We start from the raw sequence: 20,348 nt of genomic DNA, 5'->3' as shown, positions 1-20,348 counted from the left end.
TACTGACACCCAAAAAATAAAAAGAGAGCAGAAAAAAAAAACGCAAAAGAACTGAAGCAGCACTTGCACTTTTTGCTACTCTCTCTCTCTCACGCTTGTTCGTCCCATGTAACGGTACTCATTTATGCACTAATTACCATTCAATTAAGCAGTTTGCGCTTTTTTTTTGCTTTACGCTTTCGGTTCGCATGCACTGTTGAGCTATTTCTTCATTTTCTTTTATTTGGGATTATTTTCGTATCTATTCGTAAGCAGCACCAAATGCCGCCACCACCATCAATAACAACAACAACAACAGCACTAACACCACCAAAATCAGCAGCAGCAGCCGCCGCCGCCGCCAGCATCAGCCGTAGCGCCCATAGCTATAGTTAAGAACAACAGCAACAATAAGAGCATTGAAGAGCTTTAACGCCATTCAGCGCATTAGCATTAGCATTAGAAGAAAATTTCCATTCGCTTTTATTTTATGCATTTTTCATTGGTTTTTCAGTTTCAGTTCACTGCTTGTTTTTATTTCGAGTCTTTTACACACACGTTTGTTTATATACAAAAAAAAAAAAAAAAGTTTGTTGTTGCCGCGCATTCTTGTCGCTGTCCTATTTCATTCATTCAATCTCATTTTTTAACAACCTTTTACTGGCTAAGCGCAATCAAACATATTGCTCTTGCTTTTATAATTCATTGCTTGTCTTCATTTTGTTTAACACGATACAAAATACTATTAACAAAAAATAATAATAAAAAAAACATTTCGAACGCGCACGCTGGGTCGTTGTCGGTATTCTAACAGTTAACGTAAACGCCAACCCATGTCTTCACGCACTAAAAGCTTTTTTGAAACTAAAAAAGAAAGAATAAGTTAGTGATGTGCAATGCTCTGATTCTTGGCCATAGTGCCAGATGTGTTTGCTGTTATCGTTTATCGACTTAACATTCAAAACATCAACATCGGTGTTTCCACTCAAATTTAAGTGTTATCTAGCCTATTTGTAGCTAGATCTAGCCAGTTTTTTAACTGCCTAGCTGAACAATTTATCGATTCTAGCGATGCATGCTCAGCTGTTTGACAGCTGCTCGATAGCGATTGTGAAATGCGCGCACTTTTTTGCACATGCAAATAAAAATAAACAAATTAATTACAAAACGTTGACTTGAACAAAGTATAGCAATGCCGGAGAGCGTCATAGCTGGCATACCGGTGCATTTTCCGTTCGAGCCATACGAGGTGCAGCGTGCCTATATGGAAAAGGTCATAATGTGTCTGCGAGATGGAACCAACGGTGTGCTGGAATCTCCCACAGGCACAGGTAAGACCTTAAGTCTGCTGTGCTCATCGTTAGCCTGGATACGCACACGGCAATCGGAGTTGCAGCAACAGGTGTTGAAGCTGCAACAGGACCAAAAACAACAAAAGCCGGGCAGTGACTTGGCTCTCACCATGGGCAGAACCAACAATTGGGGTGTACCCAAAGTCATATACGCCTCTCGCACACATTCCCAGCTGAATCAAGCGATGCGTGAGCTTAAACGCACTGCTTACGCCAATATGCGTGCCGTAGTCTTGGGCTCTCGTGACCAGCTCTGCATCCATGGCGATGTAATGCGGGAACAGGGCAACTCGAACAAAACCAACATGTGCAAGCTGAAGGTGCACGCCAAGACGTGTACATTTCAGCTGCGCGTTGAATCCAAAAAGGAGCATCCAGATTTTAAGGGACCCAGTATAATGGATATTGAGGATTTAGTTAAAGTGGGACAAAAGCTTAAAATGTGTCCCTACTTTGCATCCAAGGAGCTGGTCAAGGATACAGATATTACCTTTATGCCTTATAATTATCTGCTGGATCCGAAGGCGCGCAAGGCCAACAAAATTGAGCTGAATAATACAATAGTTATTTTGGATGAAGCGCATAATATAGAAAAAATATGTGAAGAGTCTGCTTCGGTGCAGATACGTTCCTCAGATGTAGCAATGGCAATGGAGGATATTACGCATATCATGAAAGTCTTTACTAGCGAACAGGATACAGCTTCATCGGATGAACAGAAGGATTTTACGCTGGACGATCTAACACTGCTCAAGGAAATGCTGATAGAGCTGGAGAAGGCCATCGATGAGGTGCTGGTGGAGAATAAGCAAGAGGGAGCCACCTATCCAGCTTCGTTTATGTATGAGCTACTAGGCAAAGCCAATGTAAGTTTGCTATTCAAATTAAATTCCGTAATGCTAATGCTTTAACTTATTTTGCAGTTCAGCTATTCCAATTGCAATACAATTGTCGCGCTGCTGGATAAGCTGGTGCAGTACTTAATGGTTGCCTCGCAACAGTCGACGATGCTGCGCAAGGGTGGCAGCTTTATGGTGCTTAGCGATTTGCTGCTCATTGTGTTTGCCAATAAGGAGGAGATGATGTCCAAGGTGCATCTTAGCTTCAAGGTGCATGTGGAAATTGAGGAGAGCAAGCAATCAAAGCCAGCTGCTAAAGCTCAAACGGGATGGCTGGCGAAAAGCAATCAGGCCGCAGGCCCAGGTGCAATAAAGACGGCCAAAGTGATTAACTTCTGGTGCTTTAATCCGGGCTTTGGCATGGAGCAATTACTGAATACACAAGTGCGCAGCGTAATCCTAACCAGCGGCACTTTGGCGCCCTTGAAGCCGCTCATAGCCGAGCTGGCCATACCCGTGGCGCATTATCTGGAGAATCCGCATATTGTTGACCAATCGCAGGTGTATGTTAAAATTATTGGCACGGGACCGGATCGTCAGCAGCTGGTGTCCAACTATAAAAATCGGTAGGCAATGCACATAAATAAATGAATTATTCAAATGTTAAAATGAATCTCCGGCTTGCAGCGACAATCCCAAGTATATCAGCTCCTTGGGTCAAACTATTTTAAATGTGTCGCGCATTGTGCCCGATGGACTGTTGGTCTTCTTTCCCTCGTATCCCATGCTGAACCAATGCGTGGATGCTTGGCAGGCGAGTGGACTGTGGGCGGATATAACTACACGTAAGCCCATATTTTTGGAGCCACGTGGCAAGGATCAGTTTACCAGCACCATGGAGGAATTCTATCAAGCAATACGCGATAACAAAGGCGCCACCTTTATGGCTGTGTGCCGTGGCAAAGTTTCGGAGGGCTTGGACTTTGCCGATCGCAATGGCAGAGCGGTTATTATAACTGGATTGCCATTTCCGCCGCTCAAGGATCCCAAAGTTATACTCAAGCGACGCTATTTGGAAGCCAATCGCACCAGAGAGAATCAGCTGCTGAGTGGACAGGAGTGGTATAGTCTGGATGCCACGCGTGCTGTAAATCAGGCCATTGGCCGTGTCATACGACATCGCAATGACTATGGCGCCATTTTGCTGTGCGATGCGCGCTTCCAAGATGCCTCACAGGTGCAGCAGCTGTCCAAGTGGATACGTGGACATCTAGGCGCCAGACCACAGAGCACGCCCTTTGGCCCGATTGTGCGCGAACTGCGGCAGTTCTTTAAGAATGCAGAGCAAACGGTAAGCGCTGCCCATAAACAAATTCAGCTGGTTAACAATTTTATATTATTTTGCAGATGGTGCAGCCGGATGAGCGTATTGTGGAGGCGCCGCTGCAGAATTTGCTTAAGCAAGAGCCAAATGAGTCGCAGCCATTGCTAAGTCAAATCAAAAAGGAACCCGGCTTGAGTGGCAATAAATTTCAGCTGGCCAGCGAGCTGGCTGTGTAAGTGACTGAACTATTTGAAGTCCAATCAAATATTAAGGCAACGTTTATATTGCAGCAAAGCCGAAATGGCCAACTCGATTAAGACTTGGACGCCGGCGGACTATGCCAGCGCCGCTGGACGCAATAGCCAAAGTCAGCCAGCGCCCAATGCTTTAGACTTTATGAGTCGCCTCAACTCAAATGTTAATGTTAGTTACCCAAATGCAGCACTAAATGCAAACTTACTTACTTTTCTCCCATATGCAGAGCATCGACTTTAACTGCATGAGCGGCAGCGAGACGAATCTGGTGAAGATACACAAACGCGAGCGCAGCTCACCCAATGCCAATGAGAGTCTAGCCACGCAGTTTGCAAGCAAAAAGCGCTACAAGCTCGTAGCCAATGGTTCGCCCATGAGCAGCAGCAGCAACAGCTCGATGAATACCACTGCCAACTCCACAAACGACTCCAGCGTAAACAGCTCGCAGCTTAAGGCAGCGCCCGAAGCGCGTGCAGATTTTCTGCGTGAAGTAATTAATGCTATAGCTTACCATTTGTTTATTGTCTAAACTAATTGTTTATACTTACAGGTGCGCAGCGTCATCAATGCCGATCAGTTTAGAAGCTTTGGCACAGCCATGGTCGCCTATAGCAGAGGAGGCGATGAGAGCTTCGATATGCTTATGCTGCTGCTCTTGGAGGTGCTGGGCACACCGGAGTTGCGTTACTTGTTGCTGGGCATGCGACGTTTCCTCAAGAATGAGCACAAGTCCGAGTTCGATGTGCGCATTGCAAGCTTGTGTTAACTTTAGTATAGGCTTAAAGTCTATATAAATACATATTAGATTTATGTTTTTTTTTAAGTTTTTTATAAACTAAGAATCTACTGCTTGTACAACTCTTTGCAGCTTTAATTTGGCAATTATATTTGCATTTTTTTTTCAAGTTACCTTAAGTTTGTCAAATGTTTGCTACGCTCGCTAATAAAATACATTATTTATAATTAATGCTCAAGTAGTTTTTGTTGCGATTATAATACAAAATAAAATTAACATCAGTACGCTGTGAATATTCAAATATATACAATTTGTTTTTAGTTGCTTACCATTTAATATTACACAATTCATTCAAACGCAATTAAACTTTACTTTTCATACAGTTTTTAGGTTTATTTAAAAAAAAAAAAAAAATAAAAACACTTAAACTAATGCTTAAAATACATATCAAATTAAATGAATATAATTACTCATATTGTAAGTATGTTTGTTGTTTAATTGGTTTGCTTTTGTATTTTTAATGTTTTTGTTTTTTTTTTTACAATTAAATGTTAAGTTTTAATTCGATTTAAGTTACAAGTTCTTAATGTTCTTTTGTTGTTGTTTACGTTACGGTTTGCTGTTCATGTGCGGCGCTAGTAATTTTTATATATAGAGTATATATATATATAATGCAATAAAATTTATTGTTGTGTTTTTTTTTTTCTGTTGAAGCAGCTTATAGTATTACGTTAAATGTTGCTGTAATTGATGCAAAAGAATAACAATCATATATATAGATTATTATTATATATACGGTATAGTATGTGGTATCAGTAAGCTGCCAGCAATTGAATTTGTATTTGCAGTAGTAATATAATTTAATTATAAATAAAATATTTGTAATATTTTTTTGAAACAAAAAATTTAGATTTACAAAACTCTTAGCAAAGAAAATATTTGAAATATTTTTTAAGACATGCAATTGCTTAACAAAGAGAAACGAAATATACAATTTTACTGCATTATACAATTTTGTTGTTGTCGCTGTTGTTGTTTTTTTTTGGGTTCTGGCTGGGGAAGAAGCAGATGCAATCTGAGCCAGCAGCATCTGCAGCTGCTTATCCTTTGAGACGCTAAAATTTGTGAATTATCATCAGCTATATATACTATGGATTTGCTATGTCTGTTGTGCTAATGGGAATATGTGTGTGTGAGTAAGTAGTATACTGCTATGGACTATGGGCTATGGACTATGGACTATGGAGTTGTAATTGAGAGCAAATAAAGCAGAGGAATTTGATTTCATTTGAATTAATTGTTGGCTTAATTTCGAACGCCCAGCACAACCGCAAACGTTACATTAATCAGCAGCATATGATGCTATCTCTCTCTCTCCCGCTCTCTGTCTCTCACTTTCTATATGTTGTCTATTTATTCTCTATTTTGTGGGTATAAAGCGTGCCTTGATCGTTTGGCCCATGGGCAAATGTAAGTGCTGCTGCTGCTGCTGTTGTTGTTGTTGCTGCTGCTGCTGTTGCTGCTGTTGGGCTTGTTGCTGCATATGCTGATTGATCTGTTGCTGTATGGAAAGACCGCTGGCGCTATTGATTATGTGCTGACTATGCAAGGGTTCATTGATCTCAATTTTGATGGCCGAGGCAGCCAGTGCGGCTTTCTTATGCTTGGGCGGTCGTCCACCTAGAAGAAGTTTGTTAGATGAATGTATATGGCATATATATATATAGGATTTGTTTGATTTGAACTTACGCTGCCCCGTTGTGTGCTGCAAGGAGAGCGGCTGGCCAATCATGGTCAGCGGCTGCTGTGGCGACTGCAGCGTGATGGTCTTTTTGGAACGCTTCGGTGGTGGCAGCTCGTGGTGCGAATGATTTGTGAGCAAATGCTTGGAGAGATGCTGTCGCACCGCAAACGATTCCGCACAATTGGGCACGGGGCAGTTGAGGTAGCGTCCCTCGACATGTCGCTGCACATGCTTCTTGAGCAGCGACTCCTGATTGAAGCTGCTCGGACAAATGTCGCATTTGTACTTGAACTCGTCGTGCATCTTCAAATGCTGATCGAGATGCGATTGCTGCAGGAATTTCTCATCACACTTGCTGCACTCGTAGGGAAAGGCCAAGCCGTGGGTTTTCATGTGCGTATGCAGCTGCGACTGCAGCTTAAAGTTCTTCTCCGGACAGCGGGGACAGTAGTAGCCGGTGACGCCAGCATGCGCCTGCAGATGCTGATTGAGTGATGTGACCTGTGTGAACTTTTTGCTGCACACATTGCAGCAATACTGTTGCACCTTATGGTGTGACTTCATGTGATTGTTCAGATTGGTAACCTAACGAACGAGATATCAATGAATGAAAGTTGCCCAGTTACTTACATATGTTGGACACTTACCTGAGCAAAGCTGCGTCCGCACTCCGGCTCATTGCAAACAAATGGACGCTCGCCCGTATGCAGACGTCGATGATTATTTAAATTTGTTATTTGTGTAAAAGTCTTGCCACAGTCTACGCATTGATACGGACGATCATTGGTGTGAATGCGCTCATGATTGCGCAAATTGGCGGCCTGAGTAAAGCCTAAAAGAATTTATACAGTTTATTAATGATAATCTTGTGTTTTTCGACGTTTTTAAATTATAAATAAACTACAAGATAATAAGCACTTGCCACTTCATATAAGATAACAACACTGACAATATATTTTATGCACTTTATGCTAATAAGCACAAATTTTAATATAAATTCCAGCGCTCTGTTATATTTTATTAAGTGCATAGTTTAGCACCAACCCCCTTTTAGCGCTGAGGACTACGCCTTTGTTCTTATATACACACACTGCTTGCCATAAACATAGGACCAAGTTGTATTGGGGCTTTACCTTTATGACAAAAGCTGCAAACGAATTTGCGCTCCGCCGAGTGATTCCGTATGTGCGTCATGAGCGAGGATTTGCGTGAGAAGGTTTTGTTGCAGAGCGGGCAGGAGCCCTCCTCATTGAATATGAGATCCACCTGTAACCAAAAATAAATTAATTTGTGTCTTTTTTTTGGTCAGCATTTGTTTATGCTTATGAACCGAGAGCGTAAGCGAGAGAGCACACACACACACACACACACACGCACGATTGAATAAAAACTTACGCTCAACAAGCTGGCGTTTAAATATTGTTGTAAATTTATTTCGGCGCTAATCTTGCTGCTTTGTTGTTATTCTTTTTGCTGCGCTATTAAATTTGTTTAGCTTCTTTTATTTTATGCTAAATACTTAATTGTTGATTTAATTTTTTTGTGATTTAGAAAAATATTTTTTGCGTTTCACGCACACTCCCACACAAAAGCGTCAACTGAAAATGAATTTTTTTCCGCTTTACACACAGCACAAAAACGTCGTTGTATGTCGACTGCGATGTCGACGCTGACGTCGCTGCTGCCGCTAACGTTGCTATTGTTGTTGTTGTTTTTGTTTCTGCTGTTGCTGCGGACGTTGTGAAAAGCAAAGCAAGAAAAAGGCAAGCAAACAGCACAGATATTAATGAAAATAAAAAAATTTATGTATATGTATATAATAAAAAAAAAAACCAAAACAAAACAAAACACAAAAAAAAATCAGAAAATAAAAATAAAATTAAACAAGAAACGGCACAATATGTTGCCGGCTAAGTCGACGCATGAAATACACTACAATCGATAGTTGAGTTATCCAAAATAATATATCGAGTATATAAGTAAAATATTTAGATTAGTTGAAGCCTATTTAAGTGCTTTAAATATTTAATAATATGAAATATTGCATTTTAGTTATATATTATATAAAAAATATAGTTTTGTATTTATGAAAATTATATGCACAACTTTAAGCTCACTTGTTGAACATTTGAAATAAATGCATTTAGCTTTATTAATCAGTTGACTGCCATAATGTTAAAGCTCTCAGCAAGCAGTAGTTCAAATTGTAGGGTATGCGTATTTAGTTTGTGTTGTTGTTGTTGCTGACTGTTGCCAATATTCTCAGTGCAGCGGTGTGAAAAAGAAAGGCAAAAGCACAAGTAAAACGCAAAGAAGCAAAGCTAAAGAAGGAAACGAACTATGAGCATGTGTGTATGTGTATGTAGATATAGACGCATATACACATATGTACATACATATATTGTATGTGCACAAATATATTTATATACAATTTTTTTTAATACATACATTTACTTGCTGCAGTTACACGAACAAACACACACACACATACATACGAACAACAATAGCGCCAGGAGCTGCAGCAAGTGCATATGCTTGCTTGCATGACTCTCTTTGTCGTCGTCGCTCTCTCTCTCTCTTACACGCTCTTTCCCACTCACTCTACTTACATCTTCAGAATCGTCCTGCGATTGTAGATTCTCGGAAGAACTTGATGATTGCAATTGTTGCTGTTGCTGCTGTTGTTGTTGCTGTTGCTGCTGCTGTTGTTGCTGGTGCTGCTGCTGCAAGTGCAACACCGCAGCAACGGCGCTGCCGTTAGTCAGCTGTGCCGCCGCCACCACTGCGTCACTTTCGCTCGAGGTGGCCGCCGCTGCCGTTGAAGCGGCCGCTGCCGCTGCTACTGCAACTGCTGCCGCCGATGCTGCTGCAGCGCCGTCTTGCACACGCACCGACTGATGGAAATTTGAATTGTTCGTCAACTGTTCCGAGCAGCGCACGCACGTGGGTATACTATAGCCGGGCACTTGAAATAACTGCAAATGAGTAAAAGAGAAGCAGCACGAGCTTATTAGTAATTAGCTTTTAATGCTAGACCGCCGTTGTAGCAACAACAATAACAAATCTTTTACCTTTTAACTACATTTATTTTTGTAATACAAAACTCTCGCACCCCCCCCTTCTGTTGTCAATGGTTCTGCAATTTCTTCACCACCAACAAGCTCCTAATAATAAGCCAAGGAGCTCTCTCGCTCACACATACACACACACGCACACTCACACAGATGCACGTGCAAAGCGTAATGCCAAAAGCAAGAACAACAACACCAAGACCCAACGACGACGACAACGATGGCGTTGGGTCTGTTGTTTTCATTTCATGTTGTTGGATTTTTTTTCTCTCTCTCTACAGCGTTGTTATTCTTACGTTTTTGTTTTGTTTTGCCGCTGCGAAGACACAGTGGCGTACGTATTAGAGGGGCTGAGCATTTGGCTGAGGTCATAATACCTTACTTTTAAAATTGATTTATGTGCTTCGTTATAAATCTACACAAAAATAACAGGTAGACAGTGGTGGCTATTATTATACGCACACATAAATTACTTATACTATCTTAATCATTCTGATAAGAAACTATATGAATTTAAATAATTCCCATGGGCATAACATTATTATTGTTTTTATACAATTTATTCATGTATTTGTTTAGATTAACCCTTTCAAGGTCCCCACTTGCCTACGCCACTGCTGGCTCTGTTGGAATATTTTTTTAATTTTTATTTTTCTTGTCTTTTTGTCATTTTGTTTTATTTTATATTATTTCGTTTTGTGCGCTTGTTGAAAAGGAGTCAAAATGAAAAGCAGCTCTCGCAAACGTAATGTAAAAATATTATTGTATTTTTTTTTTTCTTTTTTTCTCTTTTTATTATTATTTTTACTATGTAAGTGTGTGTGTGTGCGAGTGTGTTTCAAGTTGGTGGCTTGAACAACTTGGCTGAGTTGGCTAAAAATATATATGCGGCAGCAATTGTTTATGGTGGGAGCATACAGGAGAGGCGGGGGCACTAAAAAATATACACACACACACACACACACACACACACATCACTTAGATACACAGTGTACGTGTGTGTGAGTGAGGGGCGATGTGCGCGCGCTTTTCAACCCCCACCAAAATAAAAAAAATTGACAAACGTTGCAGTGCAAAATTCAATTGTTGTGCTTTGCCCCTCCCCCTATCATCCTGTATATAAAAACAAGCGATAAAAATCAATAGAAATAACAAAATAGTACAACATTGAAATAACTTTTGCTTGTTGCGCGCGCCAACTTAATACACACACACACACAGGCACGCACTCTGTTGCAGGTGCAAGTGCATTGGTTGGTTGATATTCTAAATAGTATTTTATAATTTTATTTCGAGCACTCACCGCTGCTGTCTGAAAACACAGCCTACAAATGGTGTCCATGACTCTGCTCCAGTTTGGCGGCAGTGTAAGGACAACGTGTTAGCGTCTTGCCTTGTTTTTGTTGATATTGTTGTTGTTTGCACATGTAGCACCTATTGGCCCAAAAGGAGCGCGTTTACCGGTTACTATTAGCACGCATTAATTGCCTTGTATTCTTGTTTTATTTAAACGGAAAGGCACTAAAATAACAACACCAATACACAATATATATATGTATATTCGTTCCACACACAGAGCAAAGACACGGCGCGCTGTTTTTGTCGTAAAGTTGTTGTTATTGAAATTGCGCTTGTTTATGTTTACCACTTGCACTTGCTAGCGTTGTTTTTGTTGCTTAATTTCTTTGCGTTGTTTTTTTTGCTTTTTTTTGTCGTAGGGGTTAAACTGCACTTTACTTTTTTTTCATTTACCATTCACACCGAAAAAAAACGATATATGACAGTGAGCAAGATATCGAGCAAACGAACGGCTGTCACAAGTGGCGGCCGACCGATAACAGTAGCATTAACATTTCAGTTGGCGCTTTTTTATATTGCAAAGGCGCGCTTCTACAATGAGCTTGCGAAAACTTTATTAATTGGCATACAAACAAATATAAAAACATAAAAAACATGCAAAATAGCTGAGAAAAGCAACACTATGATAAATACATTAAATACAATAAACAAATGTCCAAAAGAACATATTAAACACCAAAAATGCCAGCGGAAACATAAAGCGTGCTCTGGTGTCAATCCAAATGGCAATCTCTTGTGGTGTCAGCGTTGTCCAACCAGTGTACGCTATTTGCTCTTCATGACTAAAATCTTCCGGAATATTATTGTTATTGGGTATATCAGTCATTGATCGGTTTAAAGATGGCGCAGCAGCTGTGGAAGTCGTCGCCATTGCATTCTCTCCACTCTCCACGAATGTTACATCCAGCTTCCGGTTGTTGCCGCTTAGTTGTTGAAAGCTGGATTTACGCTTTGGCTGCGGCTCCAATACTATATTCTCCATTATTGGCGTTATGGGCAAATTAACTGTTAAATAGTTATTAAAAGCAGCATTGCCATCCAACTGACGTGCGCTGGCGCCAGAAAAAGAACGAGATCGAGCATGACTGCGTCGACGAGAGAGGTTTGGCGGCAGTGTAGACTTTAAAATATGCTTGCTGCTGAGTTTGCGCAGTGGAATATTTCGCTTGCGACGCCAAATGCTATTGACAAAAGCAAACTCTACCATGCTGCCAAATATGAAAATTGTGCAGCCCAGAAACCAGACTTCCGAGACCTTGATATAACTAACCTTGGGTAAAGTTTTGCCTATACAAAAGTGAAAAACAATTTATATCGAATATTAAAGAATAGCAATTGAAAAATTGCAGCTCACCTTGCGCTGAGGCTAGCGTTATGAAGGTTAACAGTGTGCTCGTGCCCAAGGTTATGCGTGGTGGTGCCTGATCTGCCTGAATCCAAAAAGATACCCAGGATAGTGCCACAATGAGCATGGAGGGCAGGAAGTAATCCATTAAATAAAAGCCCACAACGCGGTTCAAGTGCACCGTAAAGCTCAACGAACTGTAATTTCCTGCAAATGCGCCATGTCGCAAATCACTGAGATCGGCATTAATAACTGTTTCATTTGACCAGGAATTCTGCAGTATAAATTCTGTTAAGTGCAGCGCTGGATCATACGTAATGGGACGCTTTTGTTCCCAGTGCAACACAAGCTCTGACGTATTATACATCCAGCTCTCCAGCACAGTGGAACAATGTTGCTCATCAAATGGAAATTTCTTCAAATTAAGCCAACAATAGAGCGTGGCTTTGATGCGTGTAGATACAATGACAGTGCCGTCGGGGGAGATGGAGGTGAGTATATCCTTTTCCGTAGTACCTTTAAAAAAGATATATAGTAGATGTTAATTAAATCATTTAAATGTGGCTAAGTTGCAAACAACTTTACCCAAAATACTAGAGTCACGCTCGTTGGCTAGGAATATATGTGGCATCCAGAGCGAGTCCCTTAGTGTCTGTTCACCCAATATGGGTTGCAAGCGCTTGGGCGAGACATTGCGAAAACTTAGCCTAGGATCCATGTAGCGCATCTGCAGCAGTGCAAAGATTTTGAACTGCAAATCATGCGCCTCCAAATTCTGCATAAAATATATATAGGCACGCATATAAACATCGACAGGCAAGCGTGTGCCTGTCTCTGTATAGGTTATAGGTCGTTCCAGGCGATCATAGCGGCAGCCGTGCGTCAAGCGATCCAATAATTGTGTTTGCGATAAGTTATCCCCATTGTTGAGCGCTGGGCAATCCTCTTGCGCTTGAAGAAAACGCAGGCAATTTAATAAAATGTTAATAATTAACAAAAGGTACATGTTAACAAAGACGACAAGAAAAGCGCGCAAGTAACGGTTTAAAATTTGTGTAAAGAGTGCAGCAAGCGACAGCGACTGAAGCATATAATGCTTACTTTTTTCAACAACGATAGGCTGCTCGATAGGCATTAACATAGCTGCTCGATAGGCGTTAACATAGCTACTCAAATAGGCGTATGTAAAGCGCTAGGTGGCGGCAGTGTGCAACTTAGGCATTGCTTGCCAAAAGAGAGCGCCACTAGCAGGTTTTTGCTTGAGTTTGTAACGGTTTGCTTTGTTTTTAATGCAGAGATGATTAGCTTTTAATAAATTAAGCAGCTATCAATTAAACATAAAGCTTTTAGCTACAACAGCCACTCTCTACCCATTCTTAAGCATGCCAAGCACTTTGCAAGTACTTGCAGCATTGTTTGTCGCAACTTAACAATTCCCCAAAGCAACAGAATCCTACCCCACACCCCAAACGCGCGCCTCATACCCTTTGGGTTTACTTTTTCAGTTTTCTTTAGCTGGCTTGTCATTGGTAAAAAGTTTCTGGCGCTACATTGCTTTTTTTTCATGCTGTTAAGCTTATTTGCAACGCCCCCACGCCCATGTCTTCTAACCAAAAAGAGACAGTGGCTGCCAATCGTCGAGTGCTGCATGAATTATGAGCGTCTGCCAAGATTTATGAACAACAACAACAAGAAGAATAACAACAATGAATGCCAAAATCTGTCAGCTGTTAAGTTTCGTTGTAAATTTACCGCAATTAGGTTGAATTTCAATTTCGTTGCTTTTGACGCGTCGCAGCAGCAAAACCCAAAGCTACTTACTTTGATTACGCTTAAGATGACAATCATGTTAACGTTGGTTAGGGGATGGGGGTAGATGAGCAGTAAGGGGAGTTTTAACAGCAGCCGCAAGCCACGCCCCCGCCCCTGCGCTCATAAATCAAACAAGTCGATTTTGCAACGATTTTATTTTTTATTGTAACTGTACTTTGCTTTATTGTTGTTTGCATTTTCTTTTTTTGTTGCTCTGATTGGCTGCCATTGCAATTTTTCTGTCTCAATGATTTTTGCTGCGCCGGCCAAAGTGCGAAGCAGGACAAAAAAAAAAACAATTGCCAAACAATTTGTGTTAAAATTGTTGAATTTAAACAATTCAAAAAGCTATAAAAAGCGCTTAAGAAAAAGTTAAACATCAATTTTGACTATTTTGACCATAAAAAACTTAAGATAAATTTGAAATTTGTTTCATAAATATTTAAAATTGAAGCGAGTTTTGTTTTACTTTTTAATTACAAAAAAAGGTGCCAAATATTTTCAAAATATTTGATTTATTGATTTAATTTGAACATTGAAACTTGTTTTTGATTTTTGAAGATATGTTTAATGTATGCCACAACATTTACAGTTATAAATGCATGTATAAGTTTTAAGCGGAAACGGAAACGTGACGCGGCGCGGCGCAGCGCACAAGGCGTTCACATTGCCACGCCTCCCCCACCCCCAGCCATAAATGTAATGTTCATTAAGCGCACGAGCGCAAACAAAATCAATGAATGGTGTAAAAATTAATATCCTGTGAGCAAATGAAACAAAAAAGCAACAAAAATGTGCATAAAAAATTGAAAAACAAAAAAAAATTGATAGCAATTCTTATGGCAAAAGCAGCAACAGTAGATTGTAGGGCGGTAGGCTGGCTGTGGAATGGGGGCGTGGCGTCAGCAGCCGGCAGCAGTTTTAATTTACACAAAGCGTAGTCAGGCATGTAATGCGACAAGCCAAAGAGAGAGAGAGGGAGAGAGAGAGAGAGAGCAGTAGCGAAGGGAGTGGGGGGCGTGGGGCTTGTGGTTTGGTTAGTGTTGGAGCCGCGACGACATTTAAAAAATGCCTTAAGGCAATGCGACAATGAGGCAGAGGCAGAAGCAGCAACAACGACGACGACGGCGTCAAATGATTTATGAAATTGCTTTTGCCGTTGCATACTTTTCAGGGTGTGTGGCAAGTTGCCTGCGGGGCGGGGAATGTGGCAAGTTGATGCGACGTCAATTAACAAGCAGCGCAAGCTCATTTTGGTTAACTTAAGTAGAAAAAAAAAAATAAAGAATATGCTGCAAGTTTAATTGCCACACACACACACAAAGATTTGAGAGTCTATAAGCTAAAAACTTTAGTTGTGGCATAATAATATCAATTAACGATACTTGGCTATAAACAAAAGCTTATGCTCATTGCTTAAACTATTAAAATTATACTTACTTCACTCTAAATCCAGTTTTTAATATAAGCTTAAATATATAAATATCTAAGCATAAATTAAGCCAAAACAAATCGAAAAGAAATCAAACTTTATACAAGACTAGACTATTCAAAATTACTTGGAATTCATCAAATTGACAATTATTAAAAAAGCCTTAATTAAAGTAAAAATATCAGAGCTTCCATTAATTTATTTCTAAATAATTTTTATTTTAATAATTAATTAAATAATTGATTAAAATGAAAATTATTAAACAGCTAAGGCTCTAACTTTATAGCAAGAAAAATATTAGTTAGAGTTTTTTAAATAATTTAATTTAAATAATTGATTGATTTTCTAGACAATTTATTAGACAAAATTATTAAACATTTAAGATTTTAACTTTATAGCAAGAAAAAATATTACAGTTCCCATACGAAGGCTTCATTCATTTATTTTTTAATAATTTATATTTAAATAATTAAACAGCTAAGGTTTATAAACTTTATAGAAAGTTCCCATACGAAGGCTTCATTAATTTATTTTTAAATAATTTTATTTGATTGATTTTCTAGGCAGTTTACTAGACAAAATTATTGAATAGCTAAGGCGCTAACTTTATAGGAAGTAAAAATATCAAAGTTCATGGGAATGGATAAAGGATTCGTTCATTTATTTTTAATAAATTATAATTAAATAATTTATTGATTTTCTAGGCAGACAAGATTATAAAACGCCTAAGACTCTAACTTTATAGAGCCGCCCATATACATTCATTTATTTTTAAATTGTCTATTATATATTGTCTTTCACAATTATGCTGACTGCAGCATTTTAAAATATTAAATGAAATATTTTTTATATAAAATATGTGCGCAATTTCCAAAGCTGTAGCCGCTACATTTCACTAAACTAAAAGAAATTGCATTTTATTTGATTAAAAAAATGACTGCCCACTGCCCAAAACAAAGACAATTTTAATTTGTTTTTTAAATGCATTGTTTGCTTTATTAATTGAATGCGCTCAAACTGAAATTGAAACGAATCAATCGATTTGGGTGACGGAGGCTTCGTCGTTGCTGGAGCAGCGACTGCTCTCGCCATCGGTGCGATACTTGATGGAGTCGATGATTTCCACATCGATGTCGCGCTCGTGCTGCTGCTCGAGCAGCGTCTGGCTGCTGTCGCGCTCCAGCGAATCCTCGTCGCAGAGCTCAGCGCCGCAGGCCGAGGCGGACTCCGACTTGGCATCCAGATCGGCAACGCTGACGACGGCAGCGGCGGCGGCGGCGGCAGCGGCTGCCTCTTGCTGTGCGGCAAACTGACTGTAGAGGCGTGGCAGATGCTGCAGCATGTAGCTGGCGCTGCTCTTGGAGAGATTTGCAGCAGCTGCAGCGGCGGCGGCAGCGGCAGCAGCAGCGGTGCTTGCCGCCGGCTGATTCTCCTTGCTCTCGCCCAGATCGTAGTACTTGGCGTAGTGTTCGAACTTGCCCAAGGCGGCGGCAGCAGCAGCAGCTGAGCAGGCGCTTGTGGGCGTGGCAGCGACGCCGGCGGCATTGGACAAATTCATGGCATCGCTTTGAGCGGACTTGGGTATGGGCACAGTGAATGCGGAGCCGTGACGCGTTTTGTTTAGCAAATTGCTGACGCTGGCGTTGGCAGCGACTGCGCTGGGGCCGGCGGCAGCGACTGCGCTGTTGGGCTCCTCCAGCGGCGATAGATTCTCCTTTTTGCGATCGTAAATGTGCCCGGAGACGCGCAGATCGATGAAGAAGTGCAGCGGATCGATGCCGTAGGGCGCATAGAGCGGTGGATACCAAACGGGTGGCGGTGGTGGCAGCACCAGATCCTGCGGCGGCAGCGATGCGGCTGGCGGTGTGCTGTCCTCAACAGCGCCACCTAGCGGCGTTAGTTTGCTAAGCGGCTTTGTTTCGAGCTTCGCATTGTAGGCAGCAAAATGTTGCGTGGGCGTTGCTTGCCCGCTGGGCGTAGGCGTGCTAGTGGGCGTGGCAATAATTTTGTTAGTCAATTCCAAAGGTTTTTCGCTGGCAACGCTCAGTGGTTGCTGCTGCTGCTGCACCACCAACTGTTGCTGCTGTTGCTGCTGCTGTTGTTGCTTTTCCTCCGTTTCGCGTCGCTCACGCAGTTGCTCATAGTAGGGGCGATGTGACCAGCTGCGTTTTCGCGATCTTCTTACCAGCGCCGCTTGCTGTTGTTGCTGCTGCTGTTGCTGCTGCTGCTGTTGTTGTTGTTGTTGCTGTTGCAGCTGCAACACGCGCGCAGTTTCATTGTTGCGCGCCTGCACCAGCGAGCGCAGCATATCGCTGAAGAAAAAATTATTCGGCCCTACAGGCGCTGAGTATAAATAAGGAGGCGTGGCAGCCATTAGGCGGCTCACATAGTCCTGATTGCGTAGCTCGTGTATGTTGCTCTTGCGTGGCGTCAATGGTTGCTGCTGCTGCTGCTGTTGTTGCTGCTGCAGCGGTGTTGCTGCTGCTGCTGCTGTTGTTGTTGTTGCAACATTGTTGCTGTTGCTGATGCTGCACACGGGCGTATTGCTGCTGCTGTTGCTGCTGCTGCTGTTGTTGATAGCAATATTGCTGCTGTTGCTATTATTGTTGCTGCTGCTGCTTTCCTTCATGTTGCTGCTAGCAAAAATATAAAAAATATATATTATTATTTTTATAATTATGCAAAGCTTAAATTTAAAAAATATATATTATAATGATTTAGTTTTTTATTTTATTTATTTTAGTTGCTTAACTTATTGCATAACTTGCAAATTAAATAAATATTAATGCTTATTTTTTTAATACAATTTTTAAATTATTATAAAATGCAAATCTTAAAAAAAACAAGCAATGCAATTAAATTAGTTCCCACTATAAAATATTATTAAATTTTTAGCGCAGCAAATAAGAGCAATTATGCTTTTAAAAATTGCCGCATTTTTTATTTATTATAAAATATATTTTATTTATTAGACATAAGCATTTATTATTATTATTATTTAAAACTGTAGCATTTATTATAATTTATATTTTATTTATTAGTCATTATCATTTTTTATTATTATTATTATTTAAAATTGCTGCATTTATTATTTATTATAAAATATATTTTATTTATTAGTCTATAGCTTTTATATGTTGATTTAATTTTATTTTATTTTATTTATATTTTATTTATTAGTCATTTATTTGAAGTTTGCAAGTTTTGCTTAAATTGATTTGAGCATTGAATTGATTTAAATTGATTTGCAAACTAATTATTAGTAAATTAAATGCGTAAGCAATAATTGACAGCCTCAACTTTATTTTTTGCTATATATTTTGAAAATTTTATTATATTTTTTATTGCAATTAGAGCTGCAATTTGTTTTCAATGCTTAAAATTCCTGCTGCCTTTTGCTTTTGTTTTAATCGTCGCTGCTGTTGGCATTTTGTGAATAATTTATATTCATATTTGCATTGTCTTTGTCTTTAGCTTCAGCAATGTCTTGTCGCTTGTCTTGTGTGTGTGTGTGTGTGTGTGTGTGCCACGCCCCCTAAAAGTAACAAGCACTGCAGTTGCTGTTGCTACGCCTTGTGGCTTGTCTTTGATTTTATTTTAGTTCTTGTTTTGCTTTTTATGCAATGCTTACACTAATGGCAATTAAAAGTGATTTAACCATTTGCCAGACGCTTCATGCCCAACTGTCGTTCTGTCTGTCTGTCCGTCCATCCGTCCGTCTATCCCTGTTTGCTATTTAAACAATGCCTTAAGTGCTTTTCTTAAGTCTATACAAACTTGAGAGCTGCAACTTATAAACTTGCTAAGCTGCTTTGAGTTTGCTTTGAGTAAATTTATTGCATTTTTAAACAGTTAATAACATATGCGCTTAAATTATTTAAATTTAATCATGTAATTTAATTGTGGGTTAATATTTTGTATACTAATTCAACATTAAATTAATTTTTATAAAATTCGCAGTCTAATTTAGAAACTTAAATAGAAACTTTGCTTATAAATTTTATATTTTATAGTTTTAGTAATACAAAATGAGCTTAGGCATAATTTTTTAATTTAATTTTTTTCTGTCTGCTTTGTTTTTTCGAATTCGAACTCGAATTTACAGCTAGTACAACAAATCTGTTGAATTAAACTTTCAAAATTATAAAATTAGCAAATTTAATTTGGATAAATATAAAAAATGAAAAAAAATGCGCTGCCTTAAATAATAATTTAACATATTTTAAATTAATTTTTACAAATTCTTAACATAATTTAGAAACTTAAACAAAAACTTTGCTTATAAATAAAACTATTTGATAGTTTTAATAATTTATTTATATTTTATTAATTCCTGTCTGCTTTGTATTTTCGAATTCGAACTCGAATAATTACAGAATTAAACTTTCAAAACTGCTTAAAATAAAAATTTGACTTAATTTGCGCTAAAATTGGAAATTCGAAATCGAAATTGAATTTTTTGTCATAAGCGCTGCTAATAAAAGTTCTCGCTACACTTGCAACAAATTGTGGCAGCTTGAAGGCATCAACATCAGTCGAAGCTGCAACATTAGCATAGAAAAACAAATGGCGCACAACGTAAGCCGCGTTAATAAGCTTATAGCTGTAAATTTGTGTGTCTGTGTCTGTGTGTGTGCGACAAATTCCAGTAAATTAAATGTTTCAACTGCTGAAATGTAGACAAAGGTTTGTAAGCTACGGGGGTGTGGGGGTTTTGGTGGGGTGCAGGTTTGGCAGCAACAAAACTCAATGTTGTGCCACAAACTGTTGGGTTGAAGCCGCGCACACTGACGCTTCCTCCTGTTGCTGTCAATTCTAACCAACAGCAACACCCCCTACCCCCACCCCCACCCTTAGCTATGCCACAACACTTGTGTCTTGTTGCTCTTTCATTTTCGCATTTAAAAAGTTTTACCCACAAACCAAACCGAGCAACTGTTGCTGTTGTTGTTGCTGCTGTTGCTGCTGCTTCATATAATTTTTACTTTTATTGTTTTTTCATTTCGCTGTAAAAATAAAAAACTTTTCTTTCAACTTGATTTGCATTTTTTGGCAGCAGCAGTCACGAAACTCAAAATTGTAAAGCTGCAAATTAGATTA

The 20,348-nt window shown here is 39.6% G+C and overlaps 4 protein-coding genes across 5 annotated transcripts; 1 reads left to right on the top strand and 3 right to left on the bottom strand.

Moving 5' to 3' along the window:
- The first annotated feature begins 1,120 nt into the window (after nucleotides 1–1,120).
- Nucleotides 1,121–4,515, top strand: LOC108605095 (regulator of telomere elongation helicase 1 homolog). Its single transcript, XM_017994660.1, has 7 exons — nucleotides 1,121–2,197; nucleotides 2,255–2,796; nucleotides 2,858–3,521; nucleotides 3,578–3,726; nucleotides 3,785–3,917; nucleotides 3,976–4,239; nucleotides 4,300–4,515. The coding sequence occupies exons 1-7, from the start codon at nucleotides 1,172–1,174 to the stop codon at nucleotides 4,513–4,515; spliced, it is 2,994 nt and encodes a 997-aa protein (XP_017850149.1). The 5' UTR covers nucleotides 1,121–1,171.
- A 931-nt stretch (nucleotides 4,516–5,446) lies between these two features.
- LOC108605522 (zinc finger protein 239) lies at nucleotides 5,447–10,980 on the bottom strand. Of its 2 annotated transcripts, XM_017995272.1 has the most exons (6): nucleotides 10,604–10,980; nucleotides 8,839–9,204; nucleotides 7,363–7,495; nucleotides 6,877–7,061; nucleotides 6,235–6,814; nucleotides 5,447–6,165 (listed from the first exon to the last, which is right to left on the bottom strand). In XM_017995272.1, exons 1-6 carry the CDS (start codon nucleotides 10,640–10,642, stop codon nucleotides 5,906–5,908), a joined length of 1,563 nt encoding a protein of 520 aa, XP_017850761.1. In that variant the 5' UTR covers nucleotides 10,643–10,980; the 3' UTR covers nucleotides 5,447–5,905. The 2 variants fall into 2 exon arrangements, with proteins under 2 accessions (XP_017850761.1, XP_017850762.1); XM_017995273.1 differs by lacking the exons at nucleotides 8,839–9,204; nucleotides 10,604–10,980 and adding an exon at nucleotides 7,625–7,711.
- Nucleotides 10,981–11,293: 313 nt separating this feature from the next.
- Nucleotides 11,294–13,010, bottom strand: LOC108606137 (glycine receptor subunit alpha-4). Its single transcript, XM_017995991.1, has 3 exons — nucleotides 12,590–13,010; nucleotides 12,014–12,520; nucleotides 11,294–11,946 (listed from the first exon to the last, which is right to left on the bottom strand). The coding sequence occupies exons 1-3, from the start codon at nucleotides 13,008–13,010 to the stop codon at nucleotides 11,294–11,296; spliced, it is 1,581 nt and encodes a 526-aa protein (XP_017851480.1).
- Nucleotides 13,011–16,242: 3,232 nt separating this feature from the next.
- LOC108606070 (mediator of RNA polymerase II transcription subunit 15) lies at nucleotides 16,243–17,664 on the bottom strand (the record flags this gene model as incomplete). The annotated part of the gene is made up of 1 exon (XM_017995916.1): nucleotides 16,243–17,664. A coding segment is annotated over one exon (1,383 nt), but the record flags the coding sequence as incomplete, so codon positions are not given.
- Between the last annotated feature and the right edge of the window lie 2,684 nt (nucleotides 17,665–20,348).

This window comes from Drosophila busckii, chromosome X, assembly GCF_011750605.1.
Source record: "Drosophila busckii strain San Diego stock center, stock number 13000-0081.31 chromosome X, ASM1175060v1, whole genome shotgun sequence".
In the NCBI taxonomy this organism is placed as follows: domain Eukaryota; kingdom Metazoa; phylum Arthropoda; class Insecta; order Diptera; family Drosophilidae; genus Drosophila; species Drosophila busckii.
This window is presented reverse-complemented; position numbering and strand designations above follow the sequence as displayed.